Genomic DNA, 17525 nt, shown 5'->3' with positions numbered 1-17525 from the left:
GGGGGTGCAGGCTTGTCCCTGCGCGTGTGTGCGTGCAGGGCGGCATCCGGGGCATCCTAGGAGAAACCTCTGGCAGCTCACGAAAAAGGCACCAGGAAATGTAAGAAAAGCAATGCAAAAATTTATATTTTATTTTAAGTCAAAAATTTAAAATAGCTTTCAAATTCGGTAAAGTATGCCTGAACACAATGAAAAGCCTCATATACAGAGACAGATAAATTAAATTGTATATACTGCAGACAAGCCAAGTGTATGTATAGATTACATATTTACACTTTTATGTAAACCATATTTATACATTTTATTACATTTACAAAAAAAAGCTGATCTTCCACTACTGTTTACTACAATAATGAAAAAACATTTACATTGTGTTTTTTAACTGTACAAACTTTTGATTCATAAAAATATATCTCTGTACAAAAGAGGGATTTTTCCTTTTTTTTTATTTTTTCTTTTTTTTTTTTCCCTTTTTTTTTTTTTTCTCCCTTTTTTTTTTTTTTTTGACATAATGCAAGTCCTCTGGGCACAAGAATGGAGAATGTCATGTATCGGGTCCCAGCCAGCTTGCAAAAAAATGGGACAACACCCCCTCCACTTCTTTTGTTGCTTGGGCAACAGCAGAAAATGGTACTTAATGGGTTGAAAGCAGCAAGTCTTGTTTCAGTAGAGCCCCCCCTTCTCCCTGCCTTGGGTGTTCAAACCCCTCGGGTTCATTTTACCCACCTTGACACAAGTTTCTCCTGGCCATCCCACGGGATGAGCGGGATTCAGCAAGGTCTGAAAGCAACCGCGGGCTCTGCGTGCCTGTGTGTGCATCCCTGCGCCTCCTCGCTGCGTGCCCAGGGCTCGGCACTCGTCGCAGCTGGGAGAGGTTTTTCTTGAGCTCAGTGATAGGAGCCTGGGAAGATTCAAGTCCTGCTGTTGCGGGATGGTGCTGGATGTTTGGGATTTGGGTACTGGAAGAGGAGCCGGGACACTGCAGCTGTTGGCACTAGCGCAGCAGCTACAGCAGAACGGTTCAGCACCATCCTTCGGGATGCGCTCGGCGAGGGAGCCTGACCCCTCGGCTGTGTTATGGGGGATGGACGACGGCCAGGAGGACGGGCTGTGGGTCTGGCCAGGGGTGCGAGCTGCAGCATAATTTAGGTTGGAAGGGACCTCGGGGCAAGATGCGGGCCAGGAGAGCAGCGCTGGAGCTGGGAACTAGCTGCCTACTTGCAAGCCAAGGAGCCAGGGAGGTACCTGGGTCTCATTACACCGGTGTAAAGGGGAGGAAGCTCCCTGCGCCTTCACCGCAGCTGCTCAACTGATGGAGGGGAGACATGCCTCAGCCCCAGACCCCACCGCAGCCTGGCTGGGGTCTCCTCACCTACCCTTCAGCTTGCTCTGGGGTCCATCTCCTGCAGGCTGGAGGTGCCCAGAGCGGAGCAGGCACTGCTGCCAGCCTGCCTACCCCAAGGCATTTAGTCCCATAACCAGCTGGAAGGTGAACCCACCCACCCACCTGTATTTGGCATGAGCTGGGGTCACACCTTGCTGCAGCACATGGGCCGGCACTGGCCCTGAGCCACCTGCGTGCCCACGGCCACCGGGCAGCGCCGCGCCAGCTCCCGTCCGTGCCGGAGCAGGTCCCATCCATGCTGGAGCAGGGCTCCAGCTCACCCATGCGCTTGCACCCACCTCTCAGGAATAAATTGGAGCACCTTTGCGTGCTTTGGAGAGCAGAGATGGCATTTTTTGGCAGGCTGGCTGTTCAGCCATTAGGCTGTAGGACGCTGCTTACCCTAAGAGCACTGAATAAGAGACAGAAGTAAAAAAAATAATATATATTTATATACAGACACACGCGCACACACACGGAGTAAAAGGATAAACAAAACAGAAAAAAAACCCAAAACTACCCTGTGGTTTGCATTAGGCAAAACCTCAGCTGACATTAGGTAGGGGGAAAGCCAGCGTTTGGATGCAAGCACGGATGTAAACGCCACCCCGTTTGTTTTAATCCCATTTTCCCTTCGAGCCTTCTGCGAGGAGCAGCTGCTTCGCCGACACGCACGTCAGCGGGGTTTCACCCGACCGGCAGCCAGCGCGATGGCACTGTTGCGTTCCTCGACTCCAGCCTGGCCTAAGAAACGGTGACTCAAACCAAACAGACTAAACCCCGAATCAACAAAAGCAGCTCTCCTCTTTATTAGAGGAGGACAGTGTCATCACAAAAGCATCGTTCTCTTCTAAGGGAGGAAAAATGTCAAGCCGTCTTATCTGCTCTCCTGAAAGCCAAGGCAACCTTTCTGCCTCTGGGAAATAAAGGGAACAGCTTTGGATAGAAATTAAAACTCTTATTGCATTGCCATTTGGAGGATCAATATGGAAAGGGCAAAGGCTTTTGAACGCAACTGGGGGAAACCAGTATTTGTTAAGAGTTCTTTTTAAAGGGGTTTTTGTCCCTTTGTGTCCGTCAGCAAGTTCCTGTTGAGGGTGTCTGGACACAGCTAAAACTGGCAGCTGCTGGGAGAGGGCTGGGGCTGGGGGGACATTTCCCTACCAGCCCCGAGAGCTGCCTGAAACGAACACGGGGCAGAAAGAACCCAGCAAAAATGCCCAAAGGATACTTAAATAGGGGGAAGAGGAGAAAAGCTTGCGCAATTTTGCTTTTCTCACTGAAAAGGTCCCATGTGAAAACTCTTCCTCCGCAAAAGCCCTGGCTTAGAAAAAAACAACAAAGAAATAACCCACGAAACCGAATAAGGACAAAGCAAGTACTCATCCTGTCCCGTACCAGTATCTTCCATAAACCCCAACCAGCACCTTGTGTGGTGCAACCTGCTTTTACCTCTCTGTTGTCCGAGCTCTTCCCAAAGCAGGGGGAAGCTGGTGGGACCCCGCACACCCCAACTGCTCCCTCCAGGAACACACCACCGAGAGCAGGTCGTCAAAGCCTGCCCATTGCCTCGCCTCCCCGGTCCTCCACTTCCCCAGGTCCTCCTGCTGGGCTGAGCCCCACTGGCAGGGTGGGAGAGACGAGCTGTGCCGGAGCGGACCTTTGGTTGGCTTCGTTATCCATGGCAGGATGGAGAGGACGGGTGAGAGGACGAGAGGACACCCCTGTGGTCTCTCAGGAGTTAATGCAAAGTCCAACGAGGTGCAGCAGCTTCTCCACAGCCTCAACGAAGTTGGGAGGAGGGAGATGGGGAGGGAATGGATGGAGACTAGTGAAATGAAACACAATCATCCACTAGACACCGACCCCGGAGGAATCTGGGACAATGGGAAAGGAGGGGCGAGAGAAAAGCAAACAGCTTGTTAATATACACGGAAACGCTGAGAAAGTCTGCTAATGGTTTTGTCGTCTCAAACTGGGAACGTTCCCGTCTAGAAGTGCTCTACCCACAGGATACTTTCATGACACTTGTTCTTTCTCTGTGCCTGTGCAGTAAAAGTCTTAACCCCTTTGCTTTATCCTCTGAGGGTGCAAAACACCCTGTCTGGAGTCACACCAAAGACTCCTTCCTTCACCTGCTGACTGCCCCCACCACAGGGCTCTCGGGATTTGCTTTGTCACTGGTCCCCAGGAGGCCATGCCCCGACTGGCAGCAAGCACCTGAGACTGAGGGATGCTGGTTTGGGTCTTGCCCTGGGCGGAGACGATCTCCTGGACCACCCTGGGTGCTCCTTTGAACCACCACTTCCATACAGCATTTACAAAGTGCCAACCAGGAGGAAAGGGGGGGCAGCATCCCGCTCTCGCGTCCCCTTTCTGCCCACTCACCGCGGCGGGGCCGGGTGCTATACGGCTGTGCACACCGTGCTGACTGTGAACTCCGTCTCGTTGGCCATGATGTCCGTGGGCTGCAGGTTTCGGTCGTACATCGGATTTTCAAACGTCGCTCGGACGTTGGTGTTCTCGTGGCCTGCGTAGCCATTGAATGGGACTTTGGGTCTTCTCCTGCGGGGTGTCGGAGAGAAAATCCAGCCAGGTCAGAGCTACTCCTGCGGCAGGCAGCTGAACAGCCCTGGCAAGAAGTCAGTGGGAGGGGAAGAGCTGCTTTTGAAGAGGGTAAACAGCAATAAGGCAGAAGGGTCCTATAGAAAAATCGTGCTATAGATCCGCAGCAGCGGCAGCTCCCCGGGCTTTGCTCCCTCTGCCGAGCTGCCAGCCTGCACAACTCTTTGCAGGGCAGCAACATTTCCACAGCCATACATTGATCAGGAGAAATCACTAATTTACAACATATGCAAAGCCATCCTGAACGCTGAAATATTAAATTTACTTTGCCTTATCCTACTTAATGTTGCCACAAATCTTATTAATGGTCATAAAAGCCCTCAATGCTCGCTTCTCCTAACACCCTCGCCCCGCCATGCATGCTCGCTCCATTATTTTTTCACCTTCTGAATTAAATGAGAAATCAGATCTAGGGGGGATTGCTTTTAAGTGAAGCTCAAATATTTCTGCCAGCCCCCTGACTTTGTGTCAGCTACTCGCCTCATCCCTGCAACCTACCTGTGTTTGTAGAGATAAAGCACAAACCCTGCAATAATCAGGGCTATGAAAGGCACAAGAATGGCAGCTGCCACAGAACTGCTGTTTGATGCAAAATGGTGTCCTATTGATTCTGGATCATTTTCCATCATGCTGATGTCTGAAACACAGCAGAAGTAAACACATTTCAAAACAACGCTGTGGGAAAGTGGGGTTTGCTTGAGTTACAGGTTATATCCTCATCAACGGAATAAGATGGTTAGAAGTGTTGCTGTAAAAGGTAATCAAAAGCTGCTGAGCTGCAAGAAGAATTGTTTGGAGATCTAGCCTAGCTTAGACATCATCATTTATTTAGCACTGCAATTAAAGAGAGTTGTAAATAGATTTATCTTACCACAGTGCTCAAACTTGGATGCTTAAAGTTAAGCTTTAAGGGAGACTTTCAAAGGCTGCAATAAGGAGCATCTAATTCTCCATAAAGGTGATAAGACTCCAGGGTCAGATTCCAAAAATCCTAAGAGACTGAAGAGCTCAAGACACATTAAGAGATGTTTAGGAGCTTAGAACGTGGGTGGTTTAAGCTCTCAAGTGTCTCTGTGATTTCCCAAAGTGAGAGGGAGGCCACTTTTTGTGGTAGCAATGGGACTTGGGCTTTTAGGTCAGACATCTGGCAACACGGAGGAAAAAAGTTTCCAGCTGCTATTTGTGGCTCCAAAGCCTTTGCCTTAACAGCAAACCATGCATTTAAACGCCTCGCTTTGTTCCCAAATGCAAAATCCTGTTGTTGTGTTCTTCGCCTCCCACAAACCTTACACTGAGGGTGGGTTTCGCCCCCATTGCCAGAATATTCTGTGTTCAATGTGTTTGGTATTTCAGCACAAGGCAGGGCAGAGCTGTGCGTCCATCCCGCACCGGGAGGAACGGGGGTGAGGAAGGAGTGGGATGCAGGATGGAAGTGCCCCCATGAGGACACTTCACCCCAGGGGTTGGTTTTGGGGTACCCAGCTCTCACAAACGCTGTGTGGAGAGCAGCCGGGAAGGGTTAGCTTAAACCCGACGGTTTAAAACCAGCTATAAAGATCTGGCCCAGCAGGCTGAAAGTTACAAGCCAGAGGGACAGGAGAAACGTTCCCTGTTTGAAAACCACCCCTACCACCCAAATCCAGCTTGCAAGGGGAAAAGTGGCAACCAGAGGAGGTTTACCAAGTCTCTGAAGGCCAAACTGCCCGAAGCCTTTGCCACGCACAAAGCCCTGGTACACAAACGTGCCGCTTGAAGACTCTGACGAGACCTGTGATGACAGGAGAGCACACATCAACAGATTTGTCCAAATTTGTCCTGGGATTTGAGCACCCATCTTATCACAGCCTCTTCCAGGGCCATGCCCGATTCATCTGATTCAATTCCCCAGAAAATCACGATGTTTTCTAACTGTTCAATGACTTTTTAAGATTCTCACGTCTCAAAGGAAGGAAAAAAAGAAACATTGGCAATAAACTATAGAACACACTGCTGATCCAACAGGGATGGTGAGGGCTCTGGGCTACAGCTGGCCATGGGTCAATCAGACCCAAGTTTCTTCTAAGCTCCAGTAGATCTCTCAGGGCATGGGAAGTCACCAGACACAGAAACTGAGCTGAGAAGTTGATTCCATAAGGGAAGATAAGCTCTTCTAGCTCCATGTTTAACAGACATCAAATGTTAAAATGGAAGTAATGATGTTGGTTTCTCCTTTAGTGTTATCTGGAAAACTTACAGGCTTCAAATCAGAGGGCAATAAAAAACCAAAACCCCATACAGCTGCAAGGGAGCATGGAAGAGCTGACCGCCGTGTAACGTTATCTCATGTGCTGGAAGAGTGCCCTGTGTCTCCTTCCAGCAAGCAGGTCACTGGAGGATAGCAACCTCATCTTGCCACCAGCTACGGGAGTTATCCCCTCAGCTTCAGCAAGAGAAAAGCCAGGGTTGTGACAGCAATGAGAGGAGTGGTGTGGGTACGCTTTGTGTACAAGGTGCCCCAGCACTTACGTGTCCATCTAGAGCCCATTTATCATTTTTGAACTTGTTGACAAAGATCTCCACCGGCCCCGTTATTTGATAAACCTGGAGAAGCAGGTGCACGTCTTCCTTCTTGTAAATGCCTGAAAAATAAGTGGCTTTTAATCTTTTGATCACAATGACTCTGAGTTTGAAGTAATTAAATTCCTACCTGAGAGAGGAGAGAAATTACCACATCACCTTAGAGCGAACAACTTCTCCCAACCCCATCAGTGGGATGCACTGGGAAACACACCATGGGCGCACAATCCCCCCCCCCCCCCCCCCCCCCGATGTTAAAGGCATCTTGCACATCGGAAAAGACCTGACTGGTAACACCGAGGTGACGCTGCTGGATCAGTAACACCCTGGTGCTCCAGGGAGGGCAGGGACAAGGAGCACTCACATCATTTAATCTTGTTTTATCTTAAACTACAAGCCCACCGCCCCCGACGATGGGCTGGGCTGAGCTACCGTTCGGGTAGAGTCCGAGCAAACTCAGGCACATGATTTTGTTTGTCTTGGTCCAATCAAAGACCAGAGACTTTAATTAGAGCATCAACATCACTCATGGAGCAGAGCACGCAGCCCCTTGCTCTGCGGTACCGCACAAGACGAGTGTAAATCCCTACAAACGGGCACGTTGTCTCCCTTACCAGACACCTGGAGCTCCACGCCACTGTGGTCTATCAAAGTGGCGTTGACTTTACTGGTGGTGGGGTCAAAGCTAGTGACAGACAGCATTGCAGGCTGCTTTTTCCCCATGTATTCGTAGGAGCCTTTCCAAAGGGAATTCCTTGCAAACACATCAGCAGGCACTAGAAACCACAGCAATTGGGGATGCATTGAAAAACAAGAGCATTGCTGTTTATTTCCATTTTTTTTAGAAATCAAAACAGAGCACATTCCTTTCTTTCTCTGAATTCACAAATACGTATTTTAATATCTCCAATCCCACCCACCCTCTGTGTTACCATCACTGAGTACAAAGCCAAGGAGAACAAACAAGCTGATGACTTTAATTTTGTTGTTTTGACAAAAAATGCCACTGAAGTTTTAAAAACAAACCAACCCTGAAAACAATTACTTAGGAAAAGCTACCAACCCCTTTTTTTTTTTTTTAAAAAAAAAGCTCTGATGTGACACATCCCAGAGGGCTTGCATCTCCGGAATGCCCTGAGGTGGGTGCTGGTACCCAGCTCCCTTAGGGCTCCCACCCATCTCCAGTGGAGCATGAAGAGGATGGTGCATGTGGGCTGCGTTCAGCACGTGGTGCTGCAAGGAACAGCCGGGTTTCTGGCTGCCCTGGGGAAGAGATGGGAGGAGATGGACCTAGTAAGGTCCAGGTCTGGTCCTAACGCATCCCACAGAAGAGCGAGCGCTGTGACGGTACCTGACACCTTGGCGAGCGGCGGGTCCCGCGCGGTGCCGACCGGCCTCCCGCTGGGGCGGACATCAGCTGGAAGAGAGGGGCAAACATCAGCCCGTCAGTATTGCGGTGCCTGACGCTGTTGAGACACTTGTGCTGGTGCAAGCAGAGGACAGCCTTCGGCTGGCATCGCTCACACGGGTGACGTGGCTGCGCATCCCTGCATGTGAGGGCTTGGGACAGGTTCCTGCCCAGCCCATGGCAAACAGCACGAAGCTTCATTTTGCTGTCCTCCCCTGCCAGCTGCTCCAAACCACAGCGTCCAGAGAAGCTACCAGCTCTGTTTCAAGAACAGACCATCCCGTGCTCCTGATCTAAGCCTCTCAGGTGGCTAAACGGTGGATGGCGTAAAGAAAAATCTTGTGCAGATGCTTCTGGATTCAAACCATCAGGCAGACCCCCCCCTTAGCTATCACACCCCCTGGAGCTGCACAGGACCCTGTGAGCCCCACAGCCAGGCAGCCACACGGTTCCTGGTGTACTGGTGCAGCTCCAGGAGCAGCACTGGTTCTCCTGGGCTGCAATGCTCCCCTCCATGGAGGTGCAGGCAAAGGCGAAACCCGCGGCGCATCGCTCAGAGCTTTTACCGAGGCAAATGGGGGGTTTCCCCGTCCAGCTGCCGTCTGCTTTGCAGGTTCGATGCTCAGATCCTCCGGTGAGATAGTACCCGCTCTGGCAGGAATAGATCAAGGTGTAGCCCAGAGATGGCAAATCCAGGGCTCCGATGTTGGCGTGGGAGGGGGTCTCCGGCTGCTTACAGTGGTGAGCTGAAAAGCACAAGGAAACAGATATGAGAGACACCATCCAGTTGTACACCGAAGGGCAGAAAAGTGATGCCATGATGTCAGCAGGGACAGAAATCTCTTAGAAGAGCTTTTTTCAGCAAAAGCTTTCTTCGTTCACTGAGGGAGACTAATGTCACGCCTAGATTTTCCCCAGCTGGATGAATTAATGAGACTGCTTCCCGTGCTTCGCTAGCTAGATCACTCTGTCTGGCTAAAGCTCTCAGGGGATCCTTTGCTCGGTCCCAGCTTCCATCAACCGAAAATCAGGCTCTGCCATCCCTAGCTTTTAAGGGAAAAAAGCCAAAGCCAGATGATGCTGAAGACACCTTCTTCCTTTGCACTCCAGCACCAGAACCATGTCCCAGGCTTATTTGTGGACTGAAAATTGCCTTTGCAGGACATCAAGATCCGGTCAGTTAAGGCAGTGATTCCAGTGAGTGCACTGCAGTGCTGGTTTTGTATAATCTCTCTTCCCAGGACCACTGTCCTCCCAATAACTTGCACCTACCTGTCCATCAGATCACTCGGTAAGTCCTCAGAAGCGTGTGAGTCATAAAAGCCTAAAATTACTCAATAACTTTCAGGATTTGGCCACAGAAATGGAAGCTGAGCTTGTCCAGCTCCCTGCCACCAGAGCCCACACCGCTCTACGAGGTCCTGCTGTAAATGTGTCACCGCTTGCCTTGAGAAGTTACGACACAAAATGAATAAATCACCGAGCTGGGACGCTCCCTCTCACCCACACTGTAAATTTGCCCTTTCTGTGGCTCTCAAACTGCTCATGAATGAAAACAAATCCTCAGCAGCCTTCAGGAGGTATAATCTTCATCCTCATTTTACAGAGGATGAGATGCAAAACGCAGGAAGCTGAGAGACCGACCCCAACTCACACGGTCTGGGACCCCCGGCCATGAGCCCCCAGCCCCGTGGGGTCGTGGCAGCTCAGCTCTCATTAGCTGGAACCGCATCCAGCTCCGTGCCGCGGACAGAGGCGGCTTTACACAGAACCTACAGCCTAGTGGTACCCACGTCTGCGTCAATTTTTCCTTTACCACAGTTACAACAGGAGATAAACAACTCAGCACTCCTGGCCACCACGGGGAAGCCAAAACCATCTTGTATTTCCATGCACCAGGAGCAAAACCCCACACAGAGCCACAGCGGCATCCCTGCAGCCTTCCCGTCCGGCAGAGAGCCTGGGCACCCAGGGATGCACTGCCAGCACCCAGAGCAGCAGCGATGGGCAGCTCCATCCAGAGCGCACCCCCCCGCCTCCCCTGATGCCATGTGTAAGAGCTTTTAAGGCAGGTGCCCTGGTCGGGCTGCTCGCAGAACAAGCACCTACAGGGTTTGTTAGCCAAAAAACCTCACAAGGGAGAGGAAAAAGCTTTTTAATACTTATGATACAGAGGTCATGATGGATATTACCACTCAAATACATTAAACTGAGCTCCTTCTGGTGTAGCAAGGAAAAGATGATAGACAGCTTAAAAGAAAGAGCAAAATGTTTTTAGAGATGAGGAGAAACACTGCTCTGCCAGAGAGCCCTTCTGGCTAAATGTTAAACATCGGTCCCTGGAGTGCGAGCTCATGTCGCCGCCATCAAATGCGGTTTCGGAAGCACAAAACAAAGTCTCACCTGAAACTGTGTCTCTGAGGAAGGGACAAGTGAAAAAAAATCATCTGAAATCGGGAGCGGCTGCTGATGTAGTCATGTCAGGAGAGAAGGAATCGTGTGATCTCCCTTTTCTTCAAGAATATGTATGATCAGAGCCCCACACACCCCCACCTCCCCAAATTACCAGCTCTTCAGAGCTGGCACAGCGAAGCACAGCGACAAAACAAGGCGACAAGTTGAAGCTTGGGCAAAGGCACCGGTTTCCTTTGTCAAAACCTCTCCCAAGACTTACGGACACAATCCGGCTGCACGCCGCTCCACGTCAGGTTGGGCAGGCAGGTCCTGGTAGTGGAGCCCTGCAGCAGGTACCCCTTCTGGCACTTGAAAAAGATGATGCTTCCCACCTGTTTATTAAAGAAAATGTATTTTGAATTAAGAAATTTAAAGTGCTGAAGCTGCCAACTGGCAGAACCAGGCCTTGGCCCTTGTATAGCCCTAATCCAAGGCTGGTTTAAAACTTAGTCAAGCTAATCAGCGGGAGACTAAAGAAACAATAGATGATCAATTTCTGTACGCAAGTGCTCTCCATTTTTATAAAAATTAATATAGATGAATATCCAAAGACTAAGCGTGCTTGAAGGATTGTGTGAGTTAAAGCAGGCAGAAAGAAGATTACGATCCGAGGAGGAGCCTGGAACCCAGGCGGAGACTGGAACCGAATAGATGGATCAACAGGGACAGAGTCAGGTGATGGATTCACAGAACTGACAAGACTAAAGGAAACTTCTAAAAACTTCAGACATCAGCTAATGATTTGATAAGGGTATATAAGTTGGGATGCATCCCTTTGCTCTTTGCCCCTCAATTCTGAGCTGTGATTAAAGCAAGCCCAGCGGTACCCACAGCTGTGTGAATTTTTCCTTTAACACTGTTACCACAGGAGATAAAACGCTGAACTTCCCAGTGCAATGGGATTCACCCATACTTTTAATACCAAAAATCCCATCATTTTCCATCTTCTATACGCTGGAGAGGGCAGTCACCTGCTTTCTGCCCTCACTGCCCTGGTGTTGAGAAAGCTCTCGGAGCCCCTGGGAAGCTGCGGCCCGTAGCTGTGTGGGGGGTTGCTGCTTTTAGCGATAGAGGCGAGGCTGCTTTGTCTTTAAAATACAACCAAAGCCAGCATCAAACACAGGTGCTGTCAGAATGGGCTGAGATTTTTGCCAAAAGGGATATTCAGTATAACCAGCATCAACAAATGTCCTGCAGCTCCGTTACAAATGCCAATTCGGATTGTGAACAGCAAAGAGGATCATAAAACGCAAACCTGACTTTTCGACATTTTTGCGGCATGCTTTTTGCAGACTATCTGCGTTTTTTGCAATTGATTTCCACCAAATTACCATTATTTCATCCCACAATGGAGCTCGTGCCCCGTTATCCCAACTGGATTTGCTTTAAAACCGAAATATCCTGGAATAAAATTGCAAGCAAAGCTTTGAACACCCTCCCCATCCTACCTAGCAAGGCTGTACCGTGCGGGCCACCTCCTGGCTGTCCCTGCGGCCGGGCTGTACCCCATGGGTGCTCCCGGGGACCCCCAGGGTACCACATCCAGAGGCAGCATCGCCCCACAGCACTCTGCTCCAGCCACCACCTTGTCCCCTGCAGCGTGCGGCTCTCAGGCTGACCTACAGTGTCTCAGCATTCATTAAAAACTAGAATGAATACGCTAAACCCCAGGATTAAGATAGCTAATTAGCAGCAAACCCAAAAGAGCCACTCTGGCAGGAGTGGCTGCGTGGAATCCACTATCCTGGCCCCGTCACAGCAGGGAACGGGCATCCACTGGGACGGCAGCGGAGGCTGGAGATGGAGCACCCCGGGGAATTCCTTTGGTTTTTTTCCCCCTCTCCTTTCCACTGATTTCATACTGTATGGAAGGTGCGATTATGAAAACCACCTACAGAATTTGGTCTGAAAATTAATGGAAACGATGCCTCCCGTGTGAATACTAATTACACTAATAACTATTAATTAGCACTGTAATTAATATCATAAATAATGCGTTGCTGGTTAATCCCATACAAACGCACTCTGAGGTCTAATGCAGCACGCCGGGATGTCCTGCTCACGGGAGGACACGTTCATCCCCGTTAGGAATCAGACATGGAATAATCCCAGCAAGTATCGGGGGGCAGCCAAGGGGACCCTGCTGCCGTGACAGTACCTGGTAGCCCTGGGAGTTGTTCTGCATCCCAAAAAGAGGCACACCGGGGTCCGCACACGTCGTGAGGCTGGGGTCTTAAAAGAAAAGAACAGAGACGGTGTTTTAAAGGAGCGGTTGTGGAAGCCCCGTCAGAGCTCTGCCTTCCCTGCTCTCCGCGCACCGTGCTGTGCCTTTGCAACGAGACAGAAACATTCTGCTACAGAAGGAATACATAGCAACAAGGAAAAACACACGGATCTTTTTGTTTCTTAAATCCCTGACTGTTGCAACGTATACTAACCAGAGGCACTCTATCAGCCACGAGCAAATGCGAGAACATAAATCTTACGTCAGGGCCAGCTCCCTTCCCTTCCCCTGTTGTAGACGTGATGAGCGAAGCACCCGGCTCACCAGTGCTGTGCCCTCGGCTTCCACTGGCCACCCCTGCACAGAGGGCCACTGTCACACCAGTCTCTTCTGTGCCCTGAGCCAGCGCCTCTGCCCTTGTGGGCTCAGCTCAGCCGTCACTCGCACGCTCACCCTGGAACCTCACTGTTTCGTAGTGATAGGCGGGGGCTGGAAATTTTAATGCATCTCAGATACATAATCTCTCTTTACATCTTGTTAGGTCTCAATCCATCTAGATGAAGGCACACAGTTCAGTAGGAATAATCTGCTGCTACCCTTGTAGCATCTATCACGACTTTTTCCCAGCATGTTGGCAGTGGCAGGGCACTGGCGGAATTAAGGCAGAGATGCACCACCTTAATATCAGCATCCCAAACGGAGCAAAGGCAACATGCAGCTCCTGTCTCAAGGGCAGTTCAGCAGCAGCAGGTTCCCTGCTCCTTGGGAGCACCGCATTGAGTGAAGGCGCAGTGTTGGCCACAGGGATGCTCAGGTACCCGGCCAGGGTAGCCACATCACTGGGGAGCCGGAGCATCGCAGGATTTCAGTGCAATGAGATGAGAGCCTGCTCTGGACTCCCAGCCTTCTTTCTTCAACTTGCTCAACATCGTTAGGAGAAGGATCATAAACAGCACAGCAAATCCCTCTCTACACTTCCCTGACATACCCCAACGAACAGCATTGTGCAAGTCAAGAAATAGCTATGAAAAGCCTCCACAACCCAGCGCAGTGGGACAGAGGTGGCCTGTCACTACAGCCCGCAGCTGCAGGGCCATGGAGCACAACTTCTGTACCTAATGGCATGGCTGTTTATGCCTTTCTCCCTTTCGATCTGACTAATCGGTCTCTTCACGCTGAAACATTATTGCACTCGTTGGTGTCGTCCCCAGGTCCTCTGAGCGGCGGTAGCTAAACAAGGGATACAAAACGTGGCCCATTTGGGGCTGCAGCGCACGAGCTAATTCATTTTCCGTCGTTCGGTTCTGCTGAGCTTTCGTCATTTATCACTGATGCAGTTTCCACGGGAGCCTGCAGATAAATCAGTGTCTAAAATAAATAAATAAAGAGCCCCATCACTGGATGAGGTAGCAGGTGATGGATGGCAGCGCCTCGGTCTCCTGGCTCCATCTGGGGGGTCTGTGGCACTGGCAATCTAAGGGATCTCAGAAATGGGTGAAATCCCAATAAATACAGTACTTTGGGTTCGGCTGCTTGTGTCAGAAACTGGCGTTCTGGGTTAAGGTTTTGTAGACACACAAGTCTTCTCCCTTCTTGTGGTTTGTTTTGGGCAGGCAAATTCTAAGCACGTTTCAGCAGCAGCGTGAAGAGCTGCATTTGCTGGGTTCGATCACGGACGGCCCTGGAGGGCTGGGTGCCACACATGTCTGATAGGAAGGATCCTGGACAAGGATTTGCAAGAAAGTGCTGAAGCATTTAAAGCCGAAATTTCCAACAGTAGGCAAGTGCTCCCAACTCTCCGTACGCAAGAAAGCTCCTGGTGAAATCAAGAGGAAACTTGGAGGTTCAAGCCACGAGTCATTTTGCGTTACTAGAACTGGTGAGGCATTTCAGATGTAGCTGGAATAACTGAAAAATGTGGAAAACAGCCCAGGATCTGTCTCTGCCCCCGATGCCTGCATAAGGTGATGATGGTGGTGTTCAGGCAGTTACGGTAACAGCACACAGCCCCTGCAGTTTATCACCACGGGAGCCCCAGAGTTCAAGAAGGTAGCCGGAGTTTTAAAGAGGTGAAGAATACTGTGACTAATTATGATTATACACCTCCCAGAGGTTTCAAAGGGTTCTGGAAGCCCCAGAAAATGGGCACCTGAAGAACAGGCGGGTATTTGAGCCTGAATCCCAACACCGCAGCTAGGCAAAGCGATCTATAGGATTTTGCTCTCTGTATACAGCACTTCCACACTTCCAGGAGTTGCTCTTCTGGATGTAATTCAAAGGCAGCAGAGAACATAAGGGCTCTCCTGTGCACCCTTTAGGCAGCACTCTGGTTTGCTGCAGTTTCTGTGAGCAGCAGAGCTAAAAGCCCACGGCTGCTCTCTGCGGTCAAATTGCATTTTCAGGCCCATCACTGATGACGACTGATGTACCCCTCCACGGAGCAGCGTGTCGGGCTGGAGGTCCCCGAGGAAGGAAGCCTGGAAGCAGCACAGAGCCCGAAGCCCAGCACTGTGCCAAGACGATGATGCGATGTTGGCAGGGATGCAGCAGCCTTAGCACTGCACAGGGCACAAGTGCTGTGGTCCCCAGCCCCAGAGGTAACGTGGGCAGCACCAGCCTTTGGGACATCTGGGTGGTGCGACCCCCCGCAGGCGCCTCCACCCCCCTCCCCAGCCCTCAATCCTTATGGCCCAGGTTGTAAATATTAACCTGGAAGTTCTGCAGAGGAATTTTCCTTCGGGCCCACCAGCAGCCCAAGCACAGTGCTGAGGAGCAGTAACGGGGGGATGGGGATAGCCCTCCTTGGGCGCACCATGCATTGACCACCATCAGGGGCAGGAATGATGGGGCCAGGCAGCAAAGAGCAAGAGAAGAAGATGGGTTGCTTACCACCAGCTAGTCCGTACAAACCCAAAGCACGATCCCTATATATTCTGATTTGCAGGGCAGCAAAGCGCTCGTTTCTACCAACCCAGGAAAGAAAGCCAGCTTTGCTACCGACGGAAAAGCCAGGTGACCGCTCAAAGCTCTTCGCCCGTAGGTGCAAGACGGAGTCTCCCCTTACCTATGCAGCTGGGCTGGGTCCCGCTCCACGTCCCATCGGACTGGCAGAACCTCCGGGCCGATCCCACCAGCACCAGCGGGGCTAAGCAGGAGAAGGAGACGGAGGAACGGTAGGTGAAGCCTCTGTCCTCCCTCCTGCCTTGAGCGGGTATCCCCGGGTCACCGCAGAACACGGCTGCAACAGGCGGAGAGACAAGTGGATTGCGATGAACTTCCTCAAGAGCAAGCCATGTAAATAAGCTAAAGATGGGTCTATTAATGGCCCAAACCTTACCGCTCCCTGCCATCAAACTCTGTGATTGACTAGGGAATTAGCAGTGGTAGAAGGCGTTGCTGGCTACTTTCCTTGTAATTCTCTCTTTTTGTCAATTGCCGTTAATTAACTTCCACCTTCTCCCCCTTCTCCCCCATCTTTTCTTTTTTTCTTTTTTTTTTTTTTTTTTTTTTTCCCCTAACAGCATGCTTAGCTTTAAAATGTATCTCTAATTGCACGATGTCAAATTGCTATATGGTCACACAGAAAGCCCGCTAATTATACAAGATCCAGGGAAAGGTGCAAAGAACACGGTGAGGGCTTTGTATGATTTAATATGAAAATGGCTATTGTGCAGCTGCCAGCCATCCAGCCTAGAAAAGAAACTCAAATCTGCCTTTATCATTATGAGACTTTTAACCAATTTTTTTTGCATTAGCTATTGTATCAGGCACACAGGTTTTCACCCAGCCAAAGTTCTGCCTTCACAAAATATCCCTAACTCCTCCTGCAGCACCACAGTGCCCTTGGCCAAAGGTTTTTTTCCTACAGCCTTTGGCAGTTTCAAGAGCCCTGACTGCAGAGGCTCGAATCCCTGGGGAGACCACGGAGGAAGAGCCAGGACAGGAACATGCAAGATCTTCAGACGTGCCCACATACCTTCATTACAGGAGGTGGAGCGACTGCCTGCGTCCCCGTGGCCACTACTACAACCAAGACCCCCAGCCATGTGGCTGCTGCCGGAGGTGGGGAGCGCGTTCAGGCTTTTGGCTGCGGGCACGCTAAGCATCGTCATCTTTCCTCCCGCCATGCAAAACTCCCACTGCCTTCAGCTAATGCAAGCCCTCCCTTGGGCTCAGGGGTAGGAAGCACAGCAACCAGATATTTAACTTCCCACAGACTGAGAATGGTCCAGCCGTACCCCTGGGATGCTGTCAGGCAAGGCGGAGTTAGCACTAACATCAACGGCACGGAGACCAGAGATGCTGGAGAGAGGGAGCACTGAACAACTGGGTTTTAAGCAGACTCCTCCACCCCATTCATGCATGAACACATGGATGGCTGCCTACTCACGAAAGCACTGGGGAATTTCCCCGCTCCAAGTCCCATTGCCCTCGCAGGTCAGCACGGCAGGCAGGGAGAGCTGGTACCCCTCCAGGCAGGCATAGCTCACGCTGGACCCCCAGCTGAAGTCCGAGCCCACAACTTTCCCGTTGGGGATGGCTTGCGGGGATTTACAGATGATAGCTGAACGAGAAACAAAAGCATGCTCAAGTTCTCTCAACTCTTCAGCATAGTTATTTCCATTAACAAGCAAATTCGTGTCGGATCAAAGTCGTGTTCTGCTCTTGAAGAGCATCTCCTGGGACTGGGCTAGCAGGGGGCTGTGCAAACCTTCCCAGCTGTGCCTGCAGCTGTAAACCCCAACATTTTACTTTGAAGTTTGGAGTTAACCACATCCCAGGTCTCAAAGTGAGATTTCTGAGTCAGTGTTCGTTTCCCACGGAAGATAAGAACCCACCCTGACTGAGTGTGAAAACTCACCTGAAATTCCCTC

At 50.7% G+C, this 17525-nt stretch overlaps 1 protein-coding gene across 1 annotated transcript in view; it reads right to left on the bottom strand.

The window, feature by feature from the left end:
• Positions 1-528: 528 nt before the first annotated feature.
• CSMD2 (CUB and Sushi multiple domains 2) overlaps positions 529-17525 on the bottom strand; it is a 306341-nt gene continuing 289344 nt past the window's right edge. The window contains exons 60-71 of the mRNA XM_040588319.1: positions 17042-17215; positions 15716-15889; positions 12586-12659; positions 10648-10759; positions 8540-8719; positions 7917-7982; positions 7180-7341; positions 6515-6627; positions 5690-5777; positions 4508-4646; positions 3773-3949; positions 529-3261 (exon numbers count right to left, since the gene is read on the bottom strand). Of these exons, the coding sequence (XP_040444253.1) occupies positions 3790-3949; positions 4508-4646; positions 5690-5777; positions 6515-6627; positions 7180-7341; positions 7917-7982; positions 8540-8719; positions 10648-10759; positions 12586-12659; positions 15716-15889; positions 17042-17215 (1442 nt within the window). The 3' untranslated portion in view covers positions 529-3261; positions 3773-3789. The remainder of the gene's footprint in view (positions 3262-3772; positions 3950-4507; positions 4647-5689; positions 5778-6514; positions 6628-7179; positions 7342-7916; positions 7983-8539; positions 8720-10647; positions 10760-12585; positions 12660-15715; positions 15890-17041; positions 17216-17525) is intronic.

Source organism: Falco naumanni, chromosome 3 (assembly GCF_017639655.2).
Source record: "Falco naumanni isolate bFalNau1 chromosome 3, bFalNau1.pat, whole genome shotgun sequence".
Taxonomy (NCBI): domain Eukaryota; kingdom Metazoa; phylum Chordata; class Aves; order Falconiformes; family Falconidae; genus Falco; species Falco naumanni.
This window is presented reverse-complemented; position numbering and strand designations above follow the sequence as displayed.